This window comes from Lipotes vexillifer, unplaced genomic scaffold (assembly GCF_000442215.2).
Source record: "Lipotes vexillifer unplaced genomic scaffold, Lipotes_vexillifer_v1.1 scaffold504, whole genome shotgun sequence".
Taxonomy (NCBI): Eukaryota; Metazoa; Chordata; class Mammalia; order Artiodactyla; family Lipotidae; genus Lipotes; species Lipotes vexillifer.
In genome coordinates, this window is record NW_006785225.1 from 873,047 (window position 1) to 900,565 (window position 27,519).

The 27,519-nt window shown below is 39.3% G+C and overlaps 1 protein-coding gene and 1 pseudogene across 2 annotated transcripts in view; both read right to left on the bottom strand.

Annotated features, from left to right (window-relative positions):
• The window catches only part of CBFB (core-binding factor subunit beta), a 61,862-nt gene that overhangs the window by 14,300 nt on the left and 20,043 nt on the right, over positions 1–27,519 (bottom strand). The window contains exons 4-5 of one of the 2 annotated variants that reach the window (XM_007457303.1): positions 12,929–13,045; positions 2,752–2,878 (exon numbers count right to left, since the gene is read on the bottom strand). In XM_007457303.1, coding sequence (XP_007457365.1) covers positions 2,752–2,878; positions 12,929–13,045 — 244 coding nt within the window. The remainder of the gene's footprint in view (positions 1–2,751; positions 2,879–12,928; positions 13,046–27,519) is intronic. The other variant, XM_007457302.1, reaches the window with a different exon arrangement.
• On the bottom strand, positions 11,308–12,660 carry LOC103076638 (protein-cysteine N-palmitoyltransferase porcupine pseudogene; annotated as a pseudogene).

The window sequence follows — 27,519 nt, forward strand, 5'->3', positions numbered from 1 at the left end:
TTGCGGTACGCGGGCCTCTCACTGCTGTGGCCTCTCCCGCTGCGGAGCACAGGCTCCGGACGCGCAGGCTCAGCGGCCGTGGCTCACGGGCCCAGCCGCTCCGCGGCATGTGGGATCCTCCCGGACCGGGGCACGAACCCGCGTCCCCTGCATCGGCAGGCGGACTCTCAACCACTGAGCCACCAGGGAAGCCCCTGAACAGCACTTTTTATAAAACAATTCTTATATTCATTTAAAGCCATGTTAGCTTGCTCTAGAAAGATTGACCAATCATGTTCTCTGACATGACAAGATCTCTTTTTCCTTCACTCCTTTGCATACACTGTTCCTTCTGTCCAGAATGCTTTCCCCAGCTTGTGTAGCTGGCAAATTCACATTCTTCCTTCAAATTCCTGCAAGTATATTCTCCTGTGAATCCCTCAGGCAGAGGCAGATGTAAGTGCTCCTTCCTCTGCACTGCCACTGTTCCCCTTTAAGTACAGGTGCTGCTAAAGAAGACTGCAATTATCTGTTTATACATCTATTTTCCCTCAAGACTGTTAGATGTTCAAGGACAGAAACCATGCATTTTCATCTATGTATTTCCCAGTCCCTAATGCAGAATCTAGCACAACACAGTTAGAGTTCATTACTTAATAAATTACCTAGTTAATATAAACCAACAAATTGTAAACATTTAAAAATCTTTCCGGAGACCATTAACATGTATTATTCTACTTTAACGTACAGGCTCTAGTTTTCAGACAGGCAGAGTAGGAGCTATTTTTTGAAGCTCTCCATTTGACAACTAAATGCAATGTACAAAACACTGTGGTGGGTAATGTGGAGGTCATAAAATCAGGGGCCCCACTTCACTGGTGATCACACTAAGGTAGAGTACAGACAACTTTATAATTGTTTTAACATCCTGTTCAATAAGAACAATGATAGAAATGAGAAGTGCTCTGGAAACGACAGAGAAGAAGGGCTAATTATGATTAAGAAGATTGAAGGGCTTCCCTGGTGGCACAGTGGTTGAGAGTCCGCCTGCTGATGCAGGGGACACGGGTTGGTGCCTCAGTCTGGGAAGATCCCACATGCCGCGGAGCGGCTGGGCCCGTGAGACATGGCTGCTGAGCCTGCGCATCCGGAGCCAGTGCTCCGCAATGGGAGAGGCCACAACAGTGAGAGGCCTTGCGTATCGCCCCCCTAAAATTACATATATATATATATATTTTTTAACATATATATGAAATAATACCAATAATATCAGCTGACACCTAGTCAGTGCCACATTCTCTAAAAGTGCTTTCACATGTATTTACTCATTTAATCCTTACAATGACCCTATGAGATAGGCACAATTAGCCCTATTTTATAGATGAGGAAACTCAGCCACGGAAAGGTGAAATAATTTGTCAGACGTGATAAAGTGCCAGAACCAGATTCAGATCTTGCCATCTGGCTCTAGAGTCTGGGCTCTTAACCACTGTCTTTGTACACACACACACACACACACACTTTACATTAATTTAGTGTATATATAATTTAGTGAATGAAAAAACATTTTCTCTACTATGTAACAATGACTTAAAAAATTTTTTTAACGTGGAAAAACTACCAACATAAAAATTACCATCTTAACCACCTTTAAGTGTACAGTTCAGTAGTGTTAAGTAAGCACATTCACACTGTTGTGCAACCAATCTCCAGAACTCTTTTTAATGCCTGGAAATTATTCTATTTTGTTGATAGTCATATGAAATTTAAACACTGGACAAGACTAAATTTGAGTGTTTAAGACTGAAGTAGACATGGATAATAAAACTATAAAAAGACACAAGGAAGTGATTACCATAAAAATTGAGAAAATTATTACTTTTGAAGGGAGGGAAAAGGTCATAATTAGATGTACACATGGAGGGGGCTACTGGGGTAACTGTCACATTTTTATTTTTTTTTTACCTGGATGGTTATAAGGGTGTTATTAGCCTTCTAATAATTAAGCTACATATTTTTTTTTTTTTTTTTTTTTTTTTTGCGGTACGCGGGCCTCTCACTGCTGTGGCCTCTCCCGTTGTGGAGCACAGGCTCCGGACGCGCAGGCTCAGCAGCCATGGCTCACGGGCCCAGCCGCTCCGCGGCATGTGGGATCTTCCCGGACCGGGGCACGAACCCGCATCCCCTGCATCGGCAGGCGGACCCTCAACCACTGCGCCACCAGGGAAGTCCTAAGCTACATATTTTTTGATGTAGATTTGGTGTGTACTTTACCATAAAAAGGTTAAAAGAAAAATAGTCTAGGTTAATTCCATTCTTTGAGTAGTTTGAAAATAAATTTTCCTCTAGTGAAGAGACTATACAAATGACTGAAAATTATGTTACAAAATCAAGGCAAATATTCATAGAAAAGTGGGAAATAATGTTACTCCCAGAGAGTTTAATAATGTTCTAAAAATATGTATCCTATGATAACGTAAGGTAATTTTTACATATCATCTGAAAGATAATTATGAAAAAAGAGGTAAGATATTTGGATCAATCAATTAATAGAAAATATACATTATAGTAAATTTGAGGACCAATAAATGAGGAATTCATGTACAACCTTAAAATTAAGACTAACTTTCTTTATAGCAATTACATTTAATAAACACAAAGTCACAGAGTACAACTTTTAAAAAATGAAAGACACTGAACTACTCAACTATTTAAAATCATTATGCACAAACATCACAAATAGAGCCTGAGAGTTTGGGGGAAAGTACTAACCAGTTACTGCCAGCAGCTGTGAAACTCTCACCTCCATTTCCTCCCGATGAGACCTGTCTCTATCTTCAAATTCACGTGTCCTTCTCCGGGCCTCTTCAAAGGCCTGTTGTGCTAATGCATCCTCCTGCTGTCATAAGAATATATGAAATAGATATTTTAATTTTGATTTATAATAAAAAAAATTGGGGGGTGTCTTATTTTTTGAAAGAAATGAACAGCAGAGTATTTCTCAAAACATCAGAGCCATAAAAAAAGTCAGAGCAACTTCTAAAAGAAAACTTCAGTATTTTCATGTTCTATTATAACACCTTGGAAATAGTAATCGTGTTCAGTCATATTCTAACAACTGAAAATGCTCTTCCCTTTCTGTCCTTACCTCATCCTCTTCACCAAAGTAAAATCCTGATCAAGTCAATGTTTAAAACATAGAAGTATAAGGAAAAAGAAATTATTAAATACTTCTACAGTGTGGGGATAAGACAGGCCAGGCACTCTAAGAATGACACTAAAGCCAGAAATATAAAAGAGAATATTAACATAATCGACTGTACAAATGTTAGAAACTTCTAGACAACGAAAAGAAAATTCCAAGGGATATTATCAAGAAAAATTTATTTGTAACATATAACAAATCTATCCTAATCCTTTCCCAACTAATGGATAAAGATCTGAAGGAAACCCAGATAATTCAAGCTTCTTGTGTCTAAAAGGTAACCAATTTAAACTTTCCCTTTACACTCCTTTAGTCTGGATGGTGGCACTACTCACTCATTTTGGTGAAGAACCGGAGCTGCCTTTGACACTACACTCTCCCCCTGTCTCCATAGAGCCAATCAACCACCAAATCCTATCCATCTGACCTCCTATTTTTTGAATCTTTAGGCTCCTTTTCATTCCTACAAACATTTTCCTAGTTCAGGATCCTAAGATCTTTCACCCAAATTACTGCAAAGTCTCTTCCTGTTTCCATTCTGTCATTCCCCAATCCAAAACACAGCCATCAGAGCGTGCCTTGTAAAGCACAATCTGACCACAATACTCCCCAACTTAAAGCTCCCTCGTTGTCTACAGCACAGGATGCTCAAGTGTGTGATTTGCAGTCACGCACTTCTCAACACTAGGATTTTCAATGGCACACTTGAAGAAACTAAAATATCAAAAACAATGCCAAAAAAGTCATCAATATTCACTGTCCTAGTTTCATCACAGCAAGGGGTGGCCAGGTAACTATGTTCTAGCCAATGATATAGAAGTGTAAGTCAATGAATGGGCCTTCTGAGAAAGTCATTTAAGAGACATGTCAACTTTCCTTCTTCCTGGGAACCGATGCAATGACCAGAGATACAGCAACCATCTTGCAAACATAATACTGGGGATGCTGCCACACACTGAGCATAGTACAGCAGGAAAATGAAAAGAGCCACAGCCCCTGATAATATAACTGCCTGAACTGCATACTGTTGATATCTTATTCTGTGTGATAAATCCTTTATTTGGCTTTTTTAGTAGGGTTGTTTGATACTTGCAATTTTCACTGACACAAGGTCTATAACTTAAACAAAAGTGAAAGGCGTGATCAAGTCTCCATTCTTATGTTGCATTTACTAGCTCTGTGACCCAGGGCAAGGTATATTCATTTTCTAAGCCTCAGTAAACTCACATGTAAAATGCACGTAGTAGTAATACTTACGTCTCAAGATTAAATGAGATAACATATAAAAATGCTTAAGTGCACTACCTGACAACATTCAATAAATGCTATTCTTTTATAAGCATTTGTGAACATGTAAAATTTACACGTGACTAAACATTACTATAAATAGCAACTGTATTCTCAGAATGTACTACATAAGCCAGAGGCACCTGCAAAAGAACACTGTTCCCAAATGCCAAGGACTTTCTCTTATTTGATTAGGTATCAACCAGGACAGGTCTGCTGTTAACAGGATATCCCTTCTGTCCTGTGCATTCATTCACTTTTTCATTTATTCCACAAATATTCCGTGAGTCTTTATTATGCCCAAGTCACTGTGCTGGGTGCCATGCATACAATGTGTGGGAGCAAATGGTGCTTTTCCTTATAGTTTCTGGTCTAGAGGGGCAGGTGGACAATGAACAAATAATTACAAAAATCAATATATAATTATCAGTTGTGACTTAGTAAAGGACTACAAGATGAAATGAGAGCATATAACACAAGATGTACTCTAACTCCCTAAGGAAGTTATTAGCCACTCATGTGTATTCTAGCAATGATCATAGATTTTTACCTTATTAAAATTTAAAAAAGTATTATTACTAACATTTGAAGTAAAATAAGCTAAGAGAGATTTGGTAGCTCTCTATTCTCTAATTCCAGCTTCTATCTTGGTCTTTTCTAGTAAGATGTGAAATGTATGTGCAATGAACAGAGTCTGCACTTTAAATGGTTAAATCTGAAAGATGATCAGTGATCCAGTGTTATCCTGATCCTTTCCTGTTGCGAACTTAAAGTAATACCTCCCTTTCAAGGACAGCATAAAGGGTACTTACTGATAAAACTATACACTCACCCATAAAGTTGCTCAAATTGATAGGGACAAATAACCCTATACAGACTCAGGTGGTGGGAGGCTTTCAGCACTCCAGTCCCCACCAGCTACTTGTTATACTAGCCTGTTACTCCACGGTCTATACCACAGTCTGCACAAAGTAGTCAGGTGGGGTCATCATAAAAGGTGGCTGGGTGTTTGTGAAACCTATGTGGTAAATAAAGACCTAGCAGTGCTCTCATAGAGCATATATATAGACTATTCTTAACCATTCTTGTTACACTGATTTTGTCTTTATTGTATTGCTAAATCTACAATTATATTTATTTTACAGTTTGGTAATACTTACCTTTCTGTGCAATGAATTTAAAAAATAGAAGTATATATTTAATGAAAAATTAAGAATCAAATTCGTTTCCAAGAAAGCTGATGATAAATGCAAATTTGTACAAAATAACGACATTTCCTATTCTCTGTGGGGACCAGAATGATATCACTTATCACATGAAAACCAAAAGAAATAAATCTGCTGAAGAAGCATCAAAATATACTTCAAAGGCGACAATTTAACATGTGCAGCTGCAAATGGCACATTTAACACCATTCTGTAAAACATAACTTTTTATTTAAATCAAACGACTCTTCTAAATTTTCACTCACATTCTCATCAACATACAAAAAGCAAGGCTGTTCATATGTTGGCTTTGCTGACAGAAAAACCCTGCAAAAAGCTAAAGGATACCAGTTTTACATCAGTGTCATTAGGTACTTCAAATAGAAAATCTGTTCAACCCAATACGGTTCAATTTTTCTAATCATATTATAGAATCAAAATAGAACTTTTGGAAGGTCATTATATTGAAGGTGAAACATATTTTTGTGACTGCTAATTTAAAAAGTACAAAAATGAAGATAAAGTTATTGGTTCTTAAACTGATAATACAAATACAAATGTTGGTGGAGCAAACATTTAAACACCGTATAAGAAATAACATTCTCAGTGAATTTTTAAAACTATGAAATAGAAATTTACTAGTAATTAGTTGTGGTACACATGAAATTCATAATTGTTATCCAAACAATTCTTATCCAAAGTAGTGAGGTATTCTACCAATCATTTAGACATTAGAGTTGCATAAATTACAAATATATTTATGTATCCATAGGTAAAGTGACTGAACTATAAAATTTCTGTGACAAAGCTGATGCTGAATACAAATAAATTCACATGACATTATACAGGCACTTTGGATTTTAGAAATTTGAGCCTTTGAAGAACTTCTATGAAATCAACCTAGTTCCTAAAATGGCATTGATCTTTTTTTTTTTTTTTGTAAATGAGTCCTCAGTTATATTTTGTTCAAAATTAGTTGGAAATCTCTGATTAAAGTATTCAATGGTGAAGCACCAAATTTTTCAGTTTTTCAAGCTTTTAGAGAATTGCAATTATTGAAAATCAAAATATAAAGACAACACTGAAATTTATCCTACAAATTACAGAAAATAAAGAAATGAAAGTATAATCAGCAAACATGATTCAATTTTGAGTTTATACAATTATACTCAGAAATATCTTCATTTGTGGGAAACTTTTAAAACATTTTATTGAACTATTTACACATACAAAAAAGTACACATATCTTAAGGCTGTGTTGTCCAATACTGTAGCCACTAGCCACGTGTGACTACTGCATACTTGAAATGTTGCTAATTTGAGTCTGTAAGTGGAAAATACACACTGGATTTCAAATACTTGTTACCAAAACAGGTAAATATCCCAATAAATATTTATATTGATTTTATGTTCAAATGATAATATTTTGGATATACTGGGATAAATAAAATATAAAAATTAATAATTTTCAAACCTTTTAAAATGTGGCTTTTAAAAAATTTTAATTTACATAATGTGGCTCACATTTGAATTCTACTGGACAGCACTGTCCTAAAAGATAGCTTGATGAATCTTCAGAAACTGAACTTTCCATGTAACTAAAGGCCATATGAAGAGACAGAACAGCACCAGCATCTCAGAGGTCGTCTTCTCCTCCATTACAGGAACTACCCTCCTCTCCCAAGGATAAACCACTATCCTTCCTTTTAACAACATGTATTATTAGTTTTACCTATTTTTGTACTTTTATATAAATGGATTCATATAGCATGTGCTTTTCTAATACACTCAATGTATTTGTGAAATTCACCCATATTGGTATGCTAGTTGTAGTTTTTCATTTTCATTGTATTTCTCTGTATGAACATGCAATTTATCCATTTGACTGTTGGGCATTGGGGCAGTTTATAGTTTCTGGCTATTAACCAATAATGCCGCTACAATGTCCTAGTACCTATCTTTTGATGAATATATGTATTCATTCCCATTGCATACCATGCCTCAGGACAGAACTGCTGGATCATAGGTATACACATGTGCAGTTTTAGTATTTATTGCCAAATGTTGTGTCAACTTTATGTAATCAAACACCACACCAACTGTTGTTCCGCATCCTTGCCAACGTTTGTCAAAGGTACTCTGAACAAAGGCAAAAAGACAATACCTGTGAAAATATTTCAGTTGAAATACTTATACAATTTAATTTTAAAAAATGTAATTGTGACTATCCTCTGTTTATCTCTACCAGGTAGCTGAGCATCTATTGGAGAGTTTTGTTCTCACATGGCAGAGAGAGAGATTGAGCAAGCTTAGCTCCCTTGTGCATGTCTTATCAGGACACTAATCCTATCATAACAGGGCCCCACTCTTAGGACTCATTTAACCTTAACAGACCCCATAAAGGTCCTATTTCCAAATACAGTCATATTGGAAGTTGGGGCTTCAAAATATGAATTTGGGGGGAACACAAACATGCCGTCCACAATAGCTGGTAAGTGGTGGGGCCAGGAATCACAATTACATGACCATGAAGCGCCTACTCCTAACTTCTATACTTCATTGCCTCTTTACATTTACTAGCTTCCAGAAGACTGGGGGATGGGGAAAGCTCCAGAGAAATGCTGACTGTTGACTGAATGGTTGGTATCCCCTGCTTTAAAATTTTTATATTATGTAAGACCTATTATTATATTAGTTTACTATGACAACAGATGGTACTTACTTTATAGTGATAAAAGACCTATTTGTGGACCAGGGCAACAAAGCAGGGAAATTTTCAGTATGGAAAATACTGTGGGCTAAACTTTAAATTTTTACCTATCACTTTAATAAAATATTTCAGTTTTAGAAGTCAACTCAATCTGAAATTCACCCTTACATAAATTCAATCTGCTGTATCACTTCTTATAGAAACAGCCTTCTAAACTGCCAATTATTTACTATTTTTCTGAAGGAATCAGGTATTCCTTATCCCTGTGGAAATCAAGGTAGCAGAGATTCTTTCTTAAGAATTTTAACTTTGAACCTGAATTTTTTACTAGGAAGGTTTAATTTTTTGATCTCTTAAGAAGAAAATTCCTACATTTCTATAAATGGTGAACAAAATGGGAATAACAGAAATAACAAAAAGAGAGCTCCTTTTTATTCTTGCCATTATTTTAACTTTATTAAGAGGATTAATATTAAACAACTGAAAAAATTAACACCTGCTAATAATCAGATACTCTGACATGTTCTTTCAGCATTTTGAGTATGTCATCATACTATCTTCTGGCCTCCATAATTTCAAAAGACAAGTCAGCTCTTAATCTTATTGTGGCTCCCTTGTATGTAATGAGGCCTATTTCTTGCTGCTTTTAAGATTCTCTTTGTTTTTCAACAGTTTGGCTATGATGTACCTAGTTGTGGATTTCTTTCTGTTTACCCTACTTGGAGTTCATTAAACTTCTTGGACATGCAGATGAATATTTTTCATCAAATTTAGAAGTTTTCAGCCATTATTTCTTAAAACATATTTTCTGCCCCTTTCTTTCTCTCCTTATCGCCTGGGACTTTCATTACATATATGTTGGTCTGTGTGCTGGTGTCCTACAATCTCTGATACTGTTCATTTTTCTTTCTTCTTTCTGTTCTTGAGACTGGATAATCTCTATTAATCTATGTTCAAGTTCACTAATTCTTCTGCCAGCTTAAATCTGTTGAGTGTGAATTTTTCATTTCAGTTATTGTACTTTTCAATTCTAGAATTTCTACTTGATTCTTTTTAAAAATTTAGATCTCTTTATTAATATTCTTTCATGAGTCACTGTCATAATTGTCCTTCAATTCTTTAAAGGAAGAAATTTTCCTTTAGTTCTTTGAACACACTGAAAAAGAACTGCTTTTAAGTCTTTTGTCACTAAGAACCATCATTTGAGGTAGAGTATCTACTGCCTGCTTTTCCCCCTGAGTATCAGTCACACTTTTGTGCTTATTTGCATGTCTTATAATTTCCTGTTAAAAATTGGATATTTTAGATAATATACTGTAGCAACTCTGAATTCTGACCCCTGCCTCCAGCTTGTTGTTGCTGTTTTTTGTCTACTTAGTGACTTGCCTAGTTGTGTGGAGTCTGTTTCCCCAGCAGTATGCAGCCTCTGATGTCACTGCTTAGTTTTTTTTCTTTTTAAGCCTTGCTTTCTAGGGGGTTGCCCCTGGGTCAGCATAACCTAGTGGTCAGCCAATGACTGGTCAGAGGTTTTGCTTAAACATCTTGAGTCAGAAGGCTTCTAATCCTTTGCCATGGGATCTGTGTGTGGCTTACTTTCAAAGTGCAGGGAGTTTTATCAGTCTACCCTGTATTCAGCCAGGGACTAGCAGCTTTCAAGGGCTCTCTCTGTCCTCTCTTGAACAGGTGTAGCCTTGCACATGTACATAGACTTCTGGACCATGAGAGATTAAGTGTGATCTCAATAAGGCTTACTTTAGCTATCACTTTCCCTAGATTTCCCTGATAAATTTCTGGCTAGTCTGCCATTTTGTTGCTTCCTGAAACATTAGTTTTCTCCAATTGTTTGCCACAGAGACTGCTATTGTTTTCAATAACAGCCCTGGACGTGCATTTTTCCAAGTGCTACTCTAAATAAAGTCAGCTCCCTCTGAGAGGACAGCAGAGCTGCCAGTCCTCATGGCTCTACCCTGCCCAGGGTAGAACCTGAGGAACCACAGAGCTAAGGGAGATGGGAGCAGCTCCCGCCTAAAATGCCAGACTATCACTGTTCTTCCTGAAATTCACTAGCTTTGTTTGAATAAATGCCTCTCAATATATGTCCTTTGGTTAATTTCCAGAGACCTTAAATGGGTTTTTGTTTGTTTGTTTACAATTTTGTTAAGTTTAATCACTGCTTTTTGGAGAGAGAATCTGCCAAGCTCCTCACTCAGCCATTTCAAAAGTGCTGCTCCTCCATTTTATTTTAAACTGGGTTCTCCCCGCCTCATAATGTGCTATGGATCCAGAACAAATATTAAACAGAACCATCTACTACACTTTGAAGTGCCCCACTAAGCACACAGTGGTAATCCAGTGCAATTTAGAACCACTGAAGGAAAAACCTTCCCCAAACCAGGACCAAAATTTGGGTCTCAATCTCTTCAGAATTCATCAATATTATGAGAACATGAGACTTTCTATACTTACTCTTTTTAAAAAATACTTCCTAACTGTATTTGATAACAACAAACTATATATAAAAAGAGACAAGGTAGGGATGCCCATGGATGGAAGTGTGTGTGTGTGTGTACTGGGTGGGGGGGTCAAGAATGGAGAGAGGGTCCAAAAAAGAGGGTCAAAAATTAGGGCTTCCCTGGTGGCGCACTGGTTGAGAGTCTGCATGCCGATGCAGGGGGCATGGGTTCGTGCCCCTGTCCGGGAAGATCCCACATGCCGCGGAGCGGCTGGGCCCGTGAGCCATGGCTGCTGAGCCTGCGCCTCCGGAGCCTGTGCTCCGCAACGGGAGAGGCCACAACAGTGAGAGGCCCGCATACCACAGGAAAAAAAAAAAAAATTAGAGAGAGGGCCTTCCCTCATCCCCCATCAGAGTTGGCACCCAGGGGAGGGTTCTTGAGGGAGCTGTGAGGGTCCACAGACGTGCCTCAGCCTATGAAATGGTAGAAGATCCAGCATCCAAAAGTGACCCAGTGACTGGCCCAGCTGAGCTCTGACCACTTGTGGACAGTGTATGCCATGCTGTAGCCCTGCTCCTCTGTGGTATCGTCCACATCAACGTCAAACAGGGAGCCCAGGTAGGCCAGGTGGAAGATGGCCAGGGCCCCAAAGAGCAGGTTTAAGGCTCGCACCCCCAGGCCCAAACGATGCTGGTGTGAACAGTCTGGTGGGCACCTTTTCGACAAGACACAGGCACTGAGGATCCGAGCCAGGCGCTTTCGGAGGATGTGCTCCACATAAGTGATAAATGCCAGGGACAGCAGCACCGCAGCCAGGTGGAAGCTAAAGCCGTGCAGGAGGGCGCTGGTTGCATAGGTGACCAGCACGGCTGAAAAGGTCCCGAGGTGGAGAGCATTCTTGAAAACATAGTTATTTAGCCAACAAGACATGGGCAGGTTCCAGCTTGTGACAACTTCCACCATGGACCGGGGCAGCTCCACATTCAGTGGCTTAGAGACCGTCAGGTCCCATTCCAGGTGACCCTTCTCCTCGGTGAAGCCAGCCCCCGCCAATGTGGCTGTGGCCTCAGATAGAAAGCCCACAAAATAGTTGCTGAAGTGGAAGGAGACAGCACTCTCGTAGGCTCTCAGCCACTTGTGAAGGAGGTGGTCACCATCAAGGGGAATGAAGTAGGGGAAGAGGTAGGGGCCCACACAGGTGGACAGCACAAGGCACAGCAGGGCCAGCACCAGGCTCTGGGCCACCTTCTGCAGCCACTGACGGCTCAGCGGGAGGCCTTGGACAGCCTGTAGGTAGCTGTGGAAGGATATCCAGGGCCCAAAGACGATGGTGCCCACAAAGTAGAGGTAGCCCATGAACTCCACGGGTGAGGGCACCACACCCACCTCGCCCCGGTCCAGATCGAAGCCCAGAGACACTGCCTTCATGGCCACAATCATCTGGGCCCCTCGCATCTTGTGCCATGTCACAGTATCCACCATGTGCATCTCACCCATGAGTAGGTAGATGAGGATGGTGACGGAGAGGAAGACGCCACGATGGGAGGAATGTCGGCAGAGGAACAGCACGAGGTAGCACAGAAGGCAGAGCAGCATGACCCAAACCATGTGCAGCTGGAAGAAGTGGTAGAGGCTGAAGAACCCACCTGCCACGGTGCTTGCATGCTTCAGGTAGGATGGCAACCCAAGCCTCCCGAGGAGGCGGCAGGCGAGGCAGATGGCAAGGAGCAGCCAGATCTGGTCAAGGCCCTGCTGGGCAGTAGGCAGGAGACAGCCCTGTAGGAGCTGCTGGAAAAATTCCTGGCGGCTGAAGGTGGCCATTGTGGACCCCCACGGATGGATGAACAGATGGATAGACTTGGCAGTAAAGAAGCTGCGGTCCAGGGGCCCAGGGACACACCACCGCCACCACTGTCGCCGCCTCCTCTGGGCAGCCTCCCCCGCAAGCTGCAAGGCCGGGACCAGCTGCGGCTCCCAGGGCAGCACTGTATACTTACTCTTAAAGACTGGGTAAAATAGATCTCCAGACAAAGGCAAGATTAGGGGTAAATAAAGGGACCACAGTCAGTAAAGCCTGAAGTCACCCTACCTGGGCTCGCTCCTCATCAAACTCCAGGCAGCCCATACCATCCAGTCTCTGGAGATCAATCCAACCTTTCCAGATAACACAGACTCCATTCAGAATCATGGGAGCCTTCAAATATACCTAAGACACAGAAAGAAGGATGAAAACCAATGATAAGCCATCAGACACATAAAAAACAAAGGATAAACTTACTTATGAAAACTGTTTTTTGGGGGGGAAAAAAATAAATTATAAAATTAAGAACTGTAGGAAAGTATACAAAGCATAGCCTCTGACCATATTCTATATATTAAGTTAATCTGGTTTACCAGGATTTTATTTCTAGTCACAATTTTTCCAGATTATTTATTTTTTTTAAGATTTAATTTTATTTTCATTTTTGGCTGTGTTGGGTCTTTGTTGCTGCGCGTGGGCTTTGTCCAGTTGGGCTTCTCATTGTGGTGGCTTCTCTTGTTGTTGAGCACGGGCCCTAGGTGTGTGGGCTTTAGTAGTTGTGGCACGCGGGCTCTAGTAGTTGTGGTACGCGGGCTCAGTAGTTGTGGCTCGCGGGCTCTAGAGCACAGGCTCAGTAGTTGTGGTGCACAGGCTTAGTTGCTCCACGGCAAGTGGGATCTCCCTGGACCAGGGCTCGAACCCGTGTCCCCTACACTGGCAGGAGGATTCTTATCCACTGTATCACTGGGGAAGTCTCTCCAGATTATTATTTTTTTATTTTTATTTTGTTTTTGCAGTACGCGGGCCTCTCACTGTTGTGGCCTCTCCCGTTGCGGAGCACAGGCTCTGGACGTGCAGGCTCAGAGGCCATGGCTCATGGGCCCAGCCGTTCCGTGGCGTGTGGGATCTTTCCGGACCGGGGCACGAACCCGCGTCCCCTGCGTCGGCAGGCGGACTCTCAGCCACTGTGCCATCAGGGAAGCCCCAGATTATTTTTAAAAGGAAGTTTTACAGATTTTGTGAAAACTGTAGTAAGGTGATACTTGAAGTGACATTGTTTCTTTTGCAGCTGAAGCTAGGACAATCAGGTACTTTGCTTTAATTTTTGAATCTTGAGTAGGAAGGCGTAAAGATGTAAATCAACTGGAATTCACTAGCCCCTGAAGAGAGCAGGCACTGTTTCTCCCTGTTTGGATACCTGGAGCCACCCAAGGTCAGGTTCTTCATATTTCCTTTCAGTTTTATAAGCTACCTCATAGATTCCTGGTAAGTAATGCTGTTTTTCTTTCTTTTTCTTTTTTAACTTAAATTAGCCAGAGTTGATTTCTACCACTTTTAGCCAAAGAACCTTAACTGATACAACATTTATTTATGCATTCTAAACATAAGAGAATTCTTCTGTTTCAAGTATATAACCCTCGAGCAAAAGTCATTTTAGGTATGATTTCCAAATTTAAATCACTTTCATTTTTGATCACCAAATTAATTTTCATATTGCCTGTTGTTCTCAAGAGCAATTAAGGATCCATCAAGAAAGGAAAGGTGCTAATACTCATCTTGAGGTGAGTATTTTACTGTGATATAGTAAGAAAATATAAAAGAGAAGAAAAGAGGAATTTGTTAGTTCTTACAATCTCCCTCATCATAACACCAGTTTATTCTAATAAGTACTTCAAAAAAAAAAAACCCCCAACATTGTTATTTTAGGTCTTCTCTACCTCATTTAACATGGGCTTCTGAATAAAAATCAGCATAGATTTTTTTTTTTTTTTTTTTTTATTTTACTGCCTTAACAAGATCTTTTAAATGCAGAGGATGCAGGACTTCAATGAGTTTTCAAAATTCCAGGTTATCCAATACATCTTTATAAATAAGGTTCTTCATCTGTTTACATCAAATATATTTTCTTCGGATAATCTCAGTGCTTTTGTGAGCTAAAATTAGCATTATTTATTACCTATAATTATATAGCCAGTAAGTTTCTCATTTTGAGGAAAAAGCTGGAAGCACCAACTTTTTCTTTACTCAATTCAGCAGTTTCTTCAACAAAAAAAATCATGAGCCATTCTTGTTTTACAGAGGTTTAATAAAAATAACTTATTAAATAATTATGCAACAAAAATGACTACTGAGACACCTGTAAAATAAAACCTAGAGGACTGAGCTTCCTTGGTGGTTCAGTGGTTGAGAGTCCACCTGCCAATGCAGGGGACACGAGTTCGTGCCCTGGTCCGGGAAGATCCCACACGCCGCGGAGCGGCTGGGCCCGTGAGCCATGGCTGCTAAGCCTGCGTGTCCAGAGCCTGTGTTCCGCAACGGGAGAGGCCACAACAGTGAGAGGCCCGCGTACCAAAAAAAACCCAAAAAAACAAAAAAAACCTAGAGGACTTATGCCTTCTTAGTGCATATTTAAGCCATTCCCCTCCACTAGTAAACACAACTGTTTTTCCTGTTAAGGGTCCCAATAAACCATGCTGAATCAATTTCTACTGATACTGGAAAAAAAGCCAAAAACATAAGGTTCCATTTCTCCTCCCATTTGGACCAAGGGAAACAGTCTACAGTTATAGCTGAAACCGTTTAACCACACATTTCCTTCTGTTCTGATAAGTGCTCATTCCCTTCCACACTGTGAATTTAAAACTCCACTGGTATGCACCTAAGTTGAACAAGTAACTGTGACGACCTCATATTCGATACCTCACTAAACCTAAAATAACGCTCTGAACTGCCTATTAATATAACTTGACTTACCCCATCTACTAATCAAGATTCCCACTTACTCCTTCCAACAGAGGAGGGGGTGCTACACAATCAGGAGCACAGCATCTCACTTATCAATCTACCTCATTATTTTAAATTCTCACACTAAACAAAGAGATAATCCTCATCTAATAGCAGAGAAAGGTCAACTTCATGGTCAGATTCTATATTCTTCATCAATGACTTACATCTTTTAGATTCAAAGATTCCATAATCTAGCTTATTCATATTACCTTCCATAGTCAAAAAATATTTTCCTTATGAAATTACCAAGCTTGTAAACAGCTGATTTATTACTTCTTTATAAAAGCTTTCTCATGACTAAGGAAAACACTGATCTGCTTTGGAAAATTCCTAAATGGGTTCAGAAAATGGCTACAGTTCATAATCAAGGCTAGTGCCTGGAATTGTAATTTAAAATATTTAGATGATCCTGTGATTTATTTAGATTGTTCACATTTAAATAAATACAGTTTTATGTGTAGACCTTCAAAGTAAATGCTTGGCACTTTCATACATTCATGAATACCAAACCTTGAAGTACGAAGAAAATACTTTGGCATTTTGTAATGTAATTTAATAATGTCATTTAAACATTCAGACATTTTTCACTGAAAATAATGATGGTTTATTTCAAACTGTGAAAAGAAAATGTATTAGAATATGACCTAGGGTTTAAACCCACTGTCCTAGAACAATTAAATGTTTTATATAAAATGAATTCTATAAAGCCTTTAAAATGGGTAAATATTCAGCTAATCACACACAAAAATAACAAAATAGCTTGCTTATCTTTCCAAAAGTAAAATATCAGAGGATGTGTTTAAGACTTCACAGAAAGTTAAAAGTGACTGCAGCCTCACATTTTGTGTTCTTTTGGAAATAAGGTAAAAGTATTGCACAATTTTTTAATCAGCTCAATCTCTAAGTATCAGCATTTGTGATGTTATTTCAATCCAAATTACACAATCACTTTTCTTTCACATCTGTAGCTTTAAATTCCACATCACTGTAGCAGTAGAGCTTCAGCAAAAACATGTACGCACCAACTATGGCATTATCCATATAACGGGATACCATTCAGCCATAAAAAGGAATAATACATGCTACAACATGGATGAACCTTGAAAACATTATGCTAAGTGAAAGAAACCAGAAAAAGGCCACATACTATATGATTCCATTTATATGAAACATCCAGAGTAGGTAAATATAGAGACAGAAAGGATATCAGTGGTTCCCAGGGGCTGAGGGGAGGGGGGAATGAGGAGTGACTGTTAATAAGTACAGGATTTCTTTTTAGGGTGATGAAAATGTTTTGGAATGACAGAGTGGTGACAGCTGCACAATTCTGTGAATATACTAAAAATCCCTGGATTTTTAGTTAATTTAGTGAAGGATGAATTTTATGGTCTATGAATTTTATCTCAATAGAGCTATTATAAAAAATATTTGCAATAAGTTTTATCTGTTACATAGGTGACATCTATAAGATATGTATATGGAGATTTTTGAGCAGGCAGTTGCATATAGGATTCTAGCACTCTGTGAAGAGATCTGGGCTGATGATATAAATCTGGCAGCCATCAACAACACAGTGGTATTTAAATCCAGGGGAAAGGAAGAGATTACTCAAGCAGTAAGTAGAAGGAGAAAAGAGGCGGACCCATGAAGAACCCTAAGGAAATTCAACTTTCAGATGTATTCTGTCAGAAGAGAATAATCCAGCAGAGCAGCCTATGAACTGCCAATGAAGAAACAGGAAAACATGCAAAGAGCCTAGTGGCTAAAGGTTAAGTTAAAGGCCCCCAAGTAAAAATTTCCCCTTTGATGGCTGCATGAGATTTTGAAGTATTACGTTACAGTATCTTAGGTCACCCATAACTTTTAGCAACGTTCTTATATAAGGCAGGAGTTCTTAGTCTGGAGTTCAGAAAACCTACATGAGTTTGGGTTTATGGATAAGTTTCAAGAAGACCAGAAACCTCCCAAAATTCTGTGTAAAAATGTATGTTCGTGTCCATGTGCATTTTTCTAAGCAAGTCCAATGCTTTCACCAAATTCTCAAAAGGGTGTACAAGGGGAAAAGGATTCAACTATGACAGTAAAAACGCAATTCTTCCCTTTCCCCTCATAGACACCAAGGTCTTTGTAGCACCAAGCTTGAGAGATGATAAATACCCTTCATTTAGTAAAGGTCTTTGTAGCACCAAGCTTGAGAGATGATAAATACCCTTCATTTAGTAAAGGGACCAAACTGCTTAAGCAGCTAAACATTAGTTACCCTGGGTTTTGAAATGTGCCAGAGGAAGGATAAGAGAGAACTTAGTTTCCCATTTATCAACCTGTACAAAATAGTTCTATCTCTGAGTCTGGAGTCTCTTATTCTGAGAGGATATAAATTTGGAATAAACAGTGGCATCTTCAATTGCCCTTTCTTCTACAATACTATAATGGATGTTCAGTGTTTCTAGCTCCTAGGTAGCTGGACTGAGAATAGAAATTGAGGGTACAAAGGGATAGCAGAGAGTTCCCTTTATTGAGTGGTTCTGAAGAAGATAATTTCAAGATAATTAAAACAATAATTGTAAATTTGCGAAGACTCCCATGCACACTGGTACTGAGCCATAACATCAAGATACACAGAAACCAAGTGTCAAAGCTATTGATAAAAGCAAGAAGCAGATACTTCACCCTCAAAAAACCCATTTCAACTGGAAAGAATATTTCCTTATAGTAAACTATTAGAGCTCAAATAATTGTGACTCTAGCCAATAAACTTAGATATTAGGGAAAACAGTAGAGGAAATAATCAGTACCCCTTAGGCCCTCAGGACATACCTGAATAATGATTAATAGAAGAACAGAAATACACCTGGAATTTAGAAATGTTTTTCTTGTAGCTTTCCTATAATTTCAATTTGAAAGGATTCACCTACTCAACAGATGTATATTACCTGTCATTTTGTACGTGATATTATCATAAGGGCAGCGGGGAATACATGATGATTTTTTTAAAAATTGTATCCCACCACCCCAAAAAAGATTCCAACACCAGTTAAAGTCTTTAATAAGGAAGAGGGGAATGCATACAGAAAGAACTGTAAGAATTAAAACTGAATTCACCCATTACATTTAAGTAGGACTCACTTAACTCCTAAGGTTAACGGAATGTTCCATTGACAGTAATAAAATTGTAAGGAGCTGGATCCAGCAGCTTTGCAACCTCTTTTTAAAGACTACAGTTCTAACAAAGTTGCATATAAACATGACCAGGATATAATATCTGAAGATTATCTACCTGAAAAATCTAAAATATTCAACTGAAAAACCAAGTGAATTAATGAGTTCAATAAAGTGGCTGGTTATATATAAAAAAAAAAACCCCGACAACTTTCCTGTATTAAAACAGTAGCTATTTAGAAAATAAAATGAAAAATTAAAAAAACAAACCTTATTTTAAAATAGCATTGGTATTTCCCTGGTGGCGCAGTGGTTAAGAATCCGCCTGCTAATGCAGGGGACACAGGTTCGAGCCCTGGTCCAGGAAGATCCCACGTGCCGCGGAGCAACTAAGCCTGTGCGCCACAACTACTGAGCCTACGCTCTAGAGCCCGCAAGCCACAACTACTGGGCCTGTGTGCCACAGCTACTGAAGCCCGCGCACCTAAAGCCCATGCTCCACAAGAGAAGCCACCACAATGAGAAGCCCGCACATAGTAATGAAGAGTAGCCCCTGCTCGCTGCAACTAGAGAAAGCCTGCATGCAGCAAGAAGACCCAACGCAGCCAAAAATAAATAAATAAATAAATTTATATTTTAAAAAATAGCATTAAAGGGCTTCCCTGGTGGCGCAGTGGTTGAGAGTCCGCCTGCCGATGCAGGGGACACGAGTTCGTGCCCCGGTCTGGGAGGATCCCACATGCCACGGAGCGGCTGGGCCCGTGAGCCATGGCCGCTGGGCCTGCGTGTCCGGAGCCTGTGCTCCGCAACGGGAGAGGCCACGACAGTGAGAGGCCCGTGTACCGCAAAAAAAAAAAAAAAAAAAAAGCATCAAAAGTATCTACTAAGAATAAATTTAATATGAAACAGGTAGGCTCTATAAGAAGAAAATACCTAATTTTTGAAACACAGAAACAGACTTGAAAAACTAGTGAGATGTCATGTTCTCTAATGGTAAGACTACACATGCCAATTTATCCCAAAGTAATCCTTATTTTAACGAAATTCCAGTAAAATCTCAAAATAACGTTTTCTGGAATTTATAAAGTCAGTCTATAATTCATACAAAAGAATCAGACTATCCAAGAGAATAAAAGAAAGTATTTTTCTGCTCTTTCAGCTATTAAGACCTGTGACAATGCAATCAGTACATATGCAGTAGTGCTGTGGCAGCCAGAAACAACGTGATGGAATAAACAAAAAAATTAAAAAACAAAACCACATATACAAGTACTTAATAAATGAAAAGGGTAACATTTCAAATCAATGGTAAAAGGGTATTTTACTTAACCAGTGGAGATGGGAAAACTGACTACAATTAAAAAAAAAAAGTTTGAAAAAAAATAAAATGGCTAAAGTATTAAAATAAAACAAGGTAACTATTTCTAAACAAAAGGTAAAAATTTTAAAACTTAGGGACTTCCCTGGTGGTTGACTGGGTAAGACTCTGCACTCCCAATGCAGGGGGCCCAGGTTTGATCCCTGGTCAGGAAACCAGATCCTGCATGCTTGTGGCAACTAAGCGTCCGCATGCAGCGACGAAGCTCCCATGTGCCGCAACTAAGACCCGACATAACATACATACATATATACATAAATATTAAAAAAAATTTTTTTAATTAAAAATCTTAATAATGTGTATGAGAAGAGATACTAGGTTCTACCAAATTGTCAGAGGGAGCGTGAACTGGCTAACAATTCTGGGAAGGCAATTTTTGGCAACAGTGTGAATTTTCCTCTTACAAACAGCTCGTGGGGCTCGATATCAAAAAAACCATACAACCCAATAAAAAAATGGGCAGAAGACCTAAATAGACATTTCTCCAAAGAAGACATACAGATGGCCAAGAGACACATGAAAAGATGCTCAACATTGCTAATTATTAGAGAAATGCAAATCAAAACTACAATCAGATATCGCCTCACACCAGTCAGAATGGCCATTATTAAAAAGTGTCTACAAACAATAAATGCTGGAGAGGGTGTGGAGAAAAGGGTAAATTGGTACAGGCACTATGGAGAACAGTATGGAGCTTCCTTAAAAAACTAAAAACAGAGCTACCATATGATCCAGCAATCCCACTCCTGGACATATATCCGGAGAAAAACAGGGTTCGAAAGGATACACGTACCCCAGTGTTCACTGCAGCGCTGTTTACAATAGCCAAGACATGGAAACAACCTAAAGGTCCATCAACGGATGAATGGATAAAGAAGATGTGGTACATATATACAATGTAATATTACTCAGCCATTAAAAAGAATGAAATAATGCCATTTGCAGCAACATGGATGGACCTGGAGATTATCATACTAAGTGAACTCAGACAGAGAAAGACAAATATCATATGATATCACTTATATATGCAGAATCTAAAAGAACAGTGATACAAATGAACTTATTTGCAAAACAAACTCACAGACTCACAGCTTTAGAGAACAAACTTATGGTTACCAGGGGAGAAGCGTGGTGGGGAGGGATAGATTGGGAGTTTGGGATTGACATGTACACACTACTGTACCTACTACAGATAACCAGCAAGGACCTAGTGTATAGCACAGGGAACTCTGCTCAATATTCTGTAATAACCTAAACGGGAAAAGAATTTGAAAAAGAATAGATACACGTATATGTAAAACTGAATCACTTTGCTGTACATCTGAAACTAACACAACATTGTTAATCAACTATGCTCCAATATAAAAATAAAGAAGTTTTTTAAAGTGTGAATTTTCCTTTGACCCAGCAATGTCATGTCTATGAACGTATCCTAAAATTTAATCAAAGAAGTACACAGAGTATTTGATTACAAGGCTGTTCACTCTTAAGGGTTTTTTAATAATGGCAAAAGGTTACAGATAACCTAGATGCACAACATCTTGTTGTTTAATGTTGAATCAATAATATATATTAAACAAGGTGTCTTTAAACAGAAACATACATAAAAAAGATTATGTATTAACTGGCTGAGGAGGATGTTGTGACCAGAGGCTTGCAGGAACCTAACTCTGTATTTTCCGTAGACGAAGCTGTTCGGTGTTCATTAATTCCATATCTGCAGGGACTTCATAGAAGATAACTACCATAAATTAGGAGAATCAACCATAATTATTTTTTAAAGGAAAGGAATATTAGCACTATGCTTAACCCCAAGACAGCATAGGAAGAGTAAAAACTAAATGTACTTTAGAATCAGATAAAACCTGGATTTAAATCCTGGTTCTAACAGTGTATTTGAGACAAATCATTTAAGATTGCTAATAAGCCTCAGATTCCTCACATATAAAATCAAGGCTAAATAACATCTCTTTCATAGTTGATAGTAAAAATTAGTTAAGCCAATGTACATACATTTATGAAACATATAGAGCACCATAGAAACTGAATGCTTACACACAATACTTCCACCAAAGTTTTACACAGTGATTTCTCTCCAAGGGAAAGAAGCCATTTTTTTCTGAGACAATGAACAGTTGATCACACCAATGAATCAGCAGATAAGCAATAATACTGGGATGGCCACAGGCACCCAGGAAAACAAGATATTCCACAAAGGAAGTATGCACCCTGTCTTTTAGTTGCAATCATTTCTGTAGTCTATTTAACAGATGCCTTTAGAAGATACTTGGTTCTGACTCATTCTCCTTTAGTCACATGTTCCTCCTCATTTAGAAATGCATAGTCAGCTGCTTGCCTGTTGGATAATCATTACAGACAGTCATTCAATCTCACTTGCCTCTGAATCATAACTGGGTTGCATGTTAAGTGTAAAAAATAGCTTCTTCTATAGTGATTTAATGTAATTTACCAAAATCTACTTCGTACAGTTCAAAACAGAAAACAGTACTTCTTGCAGAAATCGTAACATGGATTAACACAGAATGTGCCTGGAACTTAAAAGATTAAGCAAGCAAACGTGTGCATGCACACACGCAGACAGACGCACACTCAATAAATGGATGTGTTAACCAAACCCATCCTAAAAGGCATATGGAAAATGAATTAAAATATGTAAAAGTAAAGAAAAAAAAGGCATAGGGACCTGAATAGCCAAAACAATCTTAAAAGAACAAAACTGGAGGATTCACACTTCCTAATTTCAAAACTTAAAGATTCATTAATCAAAACAGTATTAAAAAAAACCCAGCACAGTATTGGCATAAAGACATATAGACCAATGGACTAGAGTAAAACACCCAGAAATAAACCCTCACATAGGTGGTAAAATGATTTTTGACAAGGGTGCCCAGACCATTCAATGGGGAAAGGACATTCAATGGTGTGAGGTGATATGATTGTAGTTTTTTTTTGTTTTTTTTTTTTGCTGTACGTGAGCCTCTCACTGTTGTGGCCTCTCCAGTTGCGGAGCACAGGCTCCGGACGCGCAGGCTCAGTGGCCATGGCTCATGGGCCCAGCCGCTCCGCGGCATGTGGGATCTTCCCAGAACGGGGCACGAACCCGTGTCCCCTGCACTGGCAGGCGGACTCTCAACCACTGTGCCACCAGGGAAGCCCTGATTGTAGTTTTGATTTGCATTTCTCTTCAATGGGGAAGGATAAAATTGGACCCTTACCTAACACTATCTACAAAAATTACTTCAAAATGTACCAAAGACCTAAATGTAAGACCTAAAACTATAAAACTCTTAGAAGCAAGGATAAAAGCTTCATGACACTGGATTTAACAATGATTTCTTGGAGATGACACCAAAGAAACAGGTAACAACAACAAAAATAGACAAACTGGACTTTATTAAAATTTAAAAAATTTGTCCATCAAAAGACACTATCAGGGCTTCCCTGGGGAAGGGGGGTGACGTGTTCGAGCCCTGGTCTGGGAAGATCCCACATGCCACGGAGCAACTAAGCCCGTGCGCCACAACTACTGAGCCTGCACTTCTGATCCCGCAAGCCACAACTCCTGAAGCCCGGGCACCTAGAGCCCATGCTCTGCAACAAGAGAAGCCACCGCAATGAGAAGCCTGCACGCCACAATGGAGAGTAGACCCTGCCCACCGCAACTAGAGAAAGCCCGCACACAGCAACAAAGACCCAACGCAGCCATAAATAAATAAATAAATACAATTTTTTAAAAAAAGGACACATGCACCCCAGTGTTCATTGCAGCACTATTTACAATAGCCAGGTCATGGAAGCAACCTAAATGCCCATCGACAGATGAATGGATAAAGATGTGGTACATATATACAATGGAATATTACTCAGCCATAAAAAGGAACGAAATTGGGTCATCTGTAGAGATGTGGATGTACCTAGACACTGTCATACAGAGTGAAGTAAGTCAGAAAGAGAAAACCAAATATCATATGTTAACGTATATATGTGGAACCTAGAAAAATGGTACAGATGAACTGGTCTGCAGGGCAGAAATAGAGACACAGATGTAGAGAACAAACATATGGACACCAAGGGGGGAAAGTGGTGGTGGGGTGGTGGTGGTGGTGTAATGAATTGGGAGATTGGGATTGACATATATACACTAATGTGTATAAAATGGATAACTAATAAGAACCTGTTGTATAAAAAAATAAAATTCTAAGAAAAAAAAGAAAAGTTACATGATATAAGACTTAAAAGAAAAAAAAAAGAATATAGCTTCTGGGGACAACATGTGGCAATTCCTCAAAAAATTAAGAAGAGAATCACCATATGATCCAGCAATTCCACTTCTGGGTATATACCTAAAAGAACTGAAAGCAGGGTCTCTAAGACATATTTGCACACCCATGTCCGTAACAGCGGTATTTACAATAGCTAAAACATGGAAACAACCCACATGTCCACTGACGAATGAACAGATAAGCAAAATGTGGTCTATATATACAACAGAATATTATTATTCAGCCTTTTTTTTCATTTTCTTTTTTTTTTTTGTGGTACATGGGCCTCTCACTGTTGTGGCTTCTCCCGTTGCGGAGCACAGGCTCCGGACGCGCAGGCTCAGCGGCCATGGCTCACGGGCCCAGCCGCTCCGCGGCATGTGGGATCCTCCCAGACCGGGGCATGAACCCGTGTCCCCTGCATCAGCAGGCGGACCCCCAACCACTGCGCCACCAGGGAAGCCCTCAGCCTTTTAAAGGAAGTTCTGCAATATGCTACAATATGGATGAATCTTCCAGACATTATACTAAATGAAATAAGCCAGTCATAAAAAGACAAATACTGTATGATTCCACTTCTAAGAGGTACTTAGAGTAGTCAAAATTACAGAGAAAGAAGAATGGTGGCTGCCAGGAACAAAGGGGAAGGGGGAGTCAAGGAATGGGGAGTTACTGTTTAATGGGTATAGAGTTTGTTTTATAAAATAAAAAGAGTTATGGGAAAACTCATGTAAAAAGGAGGCAGTTCATGGTGAACCTAGAATCAGAAAATATAGAGCAGCCCACTTCCTCTGATCATTATTTCCTCCAGACCTCCAGCATACTGTGAACAATGGCTCACATTGTGCCAGATGCCCCAAATCCAGAATGAGCCCTAGGTTTTCCATAACCTACTCATGACTCGGCTCACAAACTTCCCCAGAGGCTTTTAAAATTCGCCAGGAAGCTGAATCCAGAAGTAACACTGAGATTTTGTTCAGCTTATCTCCTAGGAACTTTCATGTTGAACTGACATTATAGTCCTTTATTTACATTGCCATGAAGTTTGTGCTTGCTATATTCAGTTTTTCAAAATTAAACAAATCACTGTTTAGAAATACATCCATAGGAACAAGATGATAAAGAAAAGCAAGGAAGTAAATATATTAATCAAGGTAGTGAGAAGTTTTTGTGGAGGGGGGAATAGGACTGTGAAGTTTTTTAAGGCATCACTATCCAACATAAATATAATGGGAACCACAAATGCAACTCACATATATAAATGTAAATTTTCTAGCAGCCATGTTTAAAACACCAAAAAGAAACAGGTAAAATTAATCCCAGTAATGTTATTTAACCAAATATACCTAAAATATTATTTCAACGTGTAATCAATATAAAAATTATTGAGATATCTTACATGCTTCTTTTTTTTGTACCAAGTTTTCAAAATTCACTGTGTATTTTTCCACATACAGCACGTGTCAACTAGACTAGCCAAGTTTTAAGTGCTCAATAGTCACATGTGGGGACTTCCCTGGTGGTGGAGTGGTTAAGACTCCGCGCTCCCAATGCAGGGGGCCCGAGTTTGATCCCTGGCCAGGGAACTAGATCCCACATGCATGCCACAACTAAGGAGTCCACCTGCCACAACTAAAAGAGCCCATGTGCTACAACTAAGGAACCAGTGAGCTGCAACTAAGGAGCCCACCTGCTGCAAACTAAGACTTGGCACAACCAAATAAATGTTTAAAAAAATAAATAATATTGCTAAAAAAAAAAAGCCACATGTGGCTAGTGGCTACCTACTAGACATCACATGGATGTTCCTTTTATTATTATTCCTAAAACCGTTTATATGTTTTTAAAAATTTTATTTATTTATTTTTGGCTGCATTGAGTCTTCTTTGCTGCGTGTGGGCTACTCTTCATTGTGGTGCGCGGGCTTCTCACTGCGGTAGCTTCTCTTGGTGCGGAGCACGGGATCTAGGCGTGCGGGCTTCAGTAGTTGTGGCATGCGGGCTCAGTAGTTGAGGCTCACGGGCTCTAGAGTGCAGGCTCAGTAGTTGTGGCGCACGGGCTTAGCTGCTCCACGGCATGTGGGATCTTCCCAGACTAGGGCTCAAACTCGTGTCCCCTGCACTGGCAGGCAGATTCTCAACCACTGCTCCACCAGGGAAGTCCCCATACATATGTTTTTATCTACTCTTTCATAAGATCACTTAACAAATGAAAACATGACTAGCTTTTAAGGGGAAAATGCGTTAAATAACAAACATTTAAAAAGTAAAATATGCAGAAATAGCCCACCTAATTTGGGACATTTTATAAGGTATTTTAAGTGACAATAAAAATCATTGTATTAAATTTTACAACACAAAAAGTATGCTGAAATATTATACTGGTTTTATTGTACAGTCCCACAGAGTTAATGTCATGTGTTGCAAATTTTCACAGAGTTAATGTCATGTGTTGCAAATTTTCACATCATTTTTCAGAAGAATGCTCCACCTAGACACACTGATGGTCCATCGTCTGGAAGAGCCATTCCTTCTGTGAACCATCTGAGAAGATGCTCACGCACCAACAACATTCATACTCTGAGATATACATGGCTTTGTTAAGTAGAAAAAACCTTAGATTTTTAGTCTAGTCTAAACTTTGGTAATCTGTAATATGATTTATATTCTTACACAAAACTGTCCTTCACGGAGGTATATTTAAAATCCCTGGGACTTCCCTGGCGGTCCAGTGGGTAGAGCTCTGTGTTCCAAATGCAGGGGGCCTGGGTTCAATCCCTGGTCGGGGAGCTAGATCCCGCATGCATGCACAACTAGGAGTCCGCATGCCGCAACTGAAAGCTCCACATGCCACGACTGGGAGTCTGCATGCCACAGCTAAGAAGTCCGAATGCCACAACTAAGAGTCTGCATGCCACAACTAAGAAGTCCGCATGCCACAACTAAAAATCTTGCATGCCACAATGAAGTTCCCATGTGCCGCAACTGAGGCCACTGCAACTAAGACTTGGTGCAGCCAAAATAAATAAATAACAACAACAACAACAAAAATTC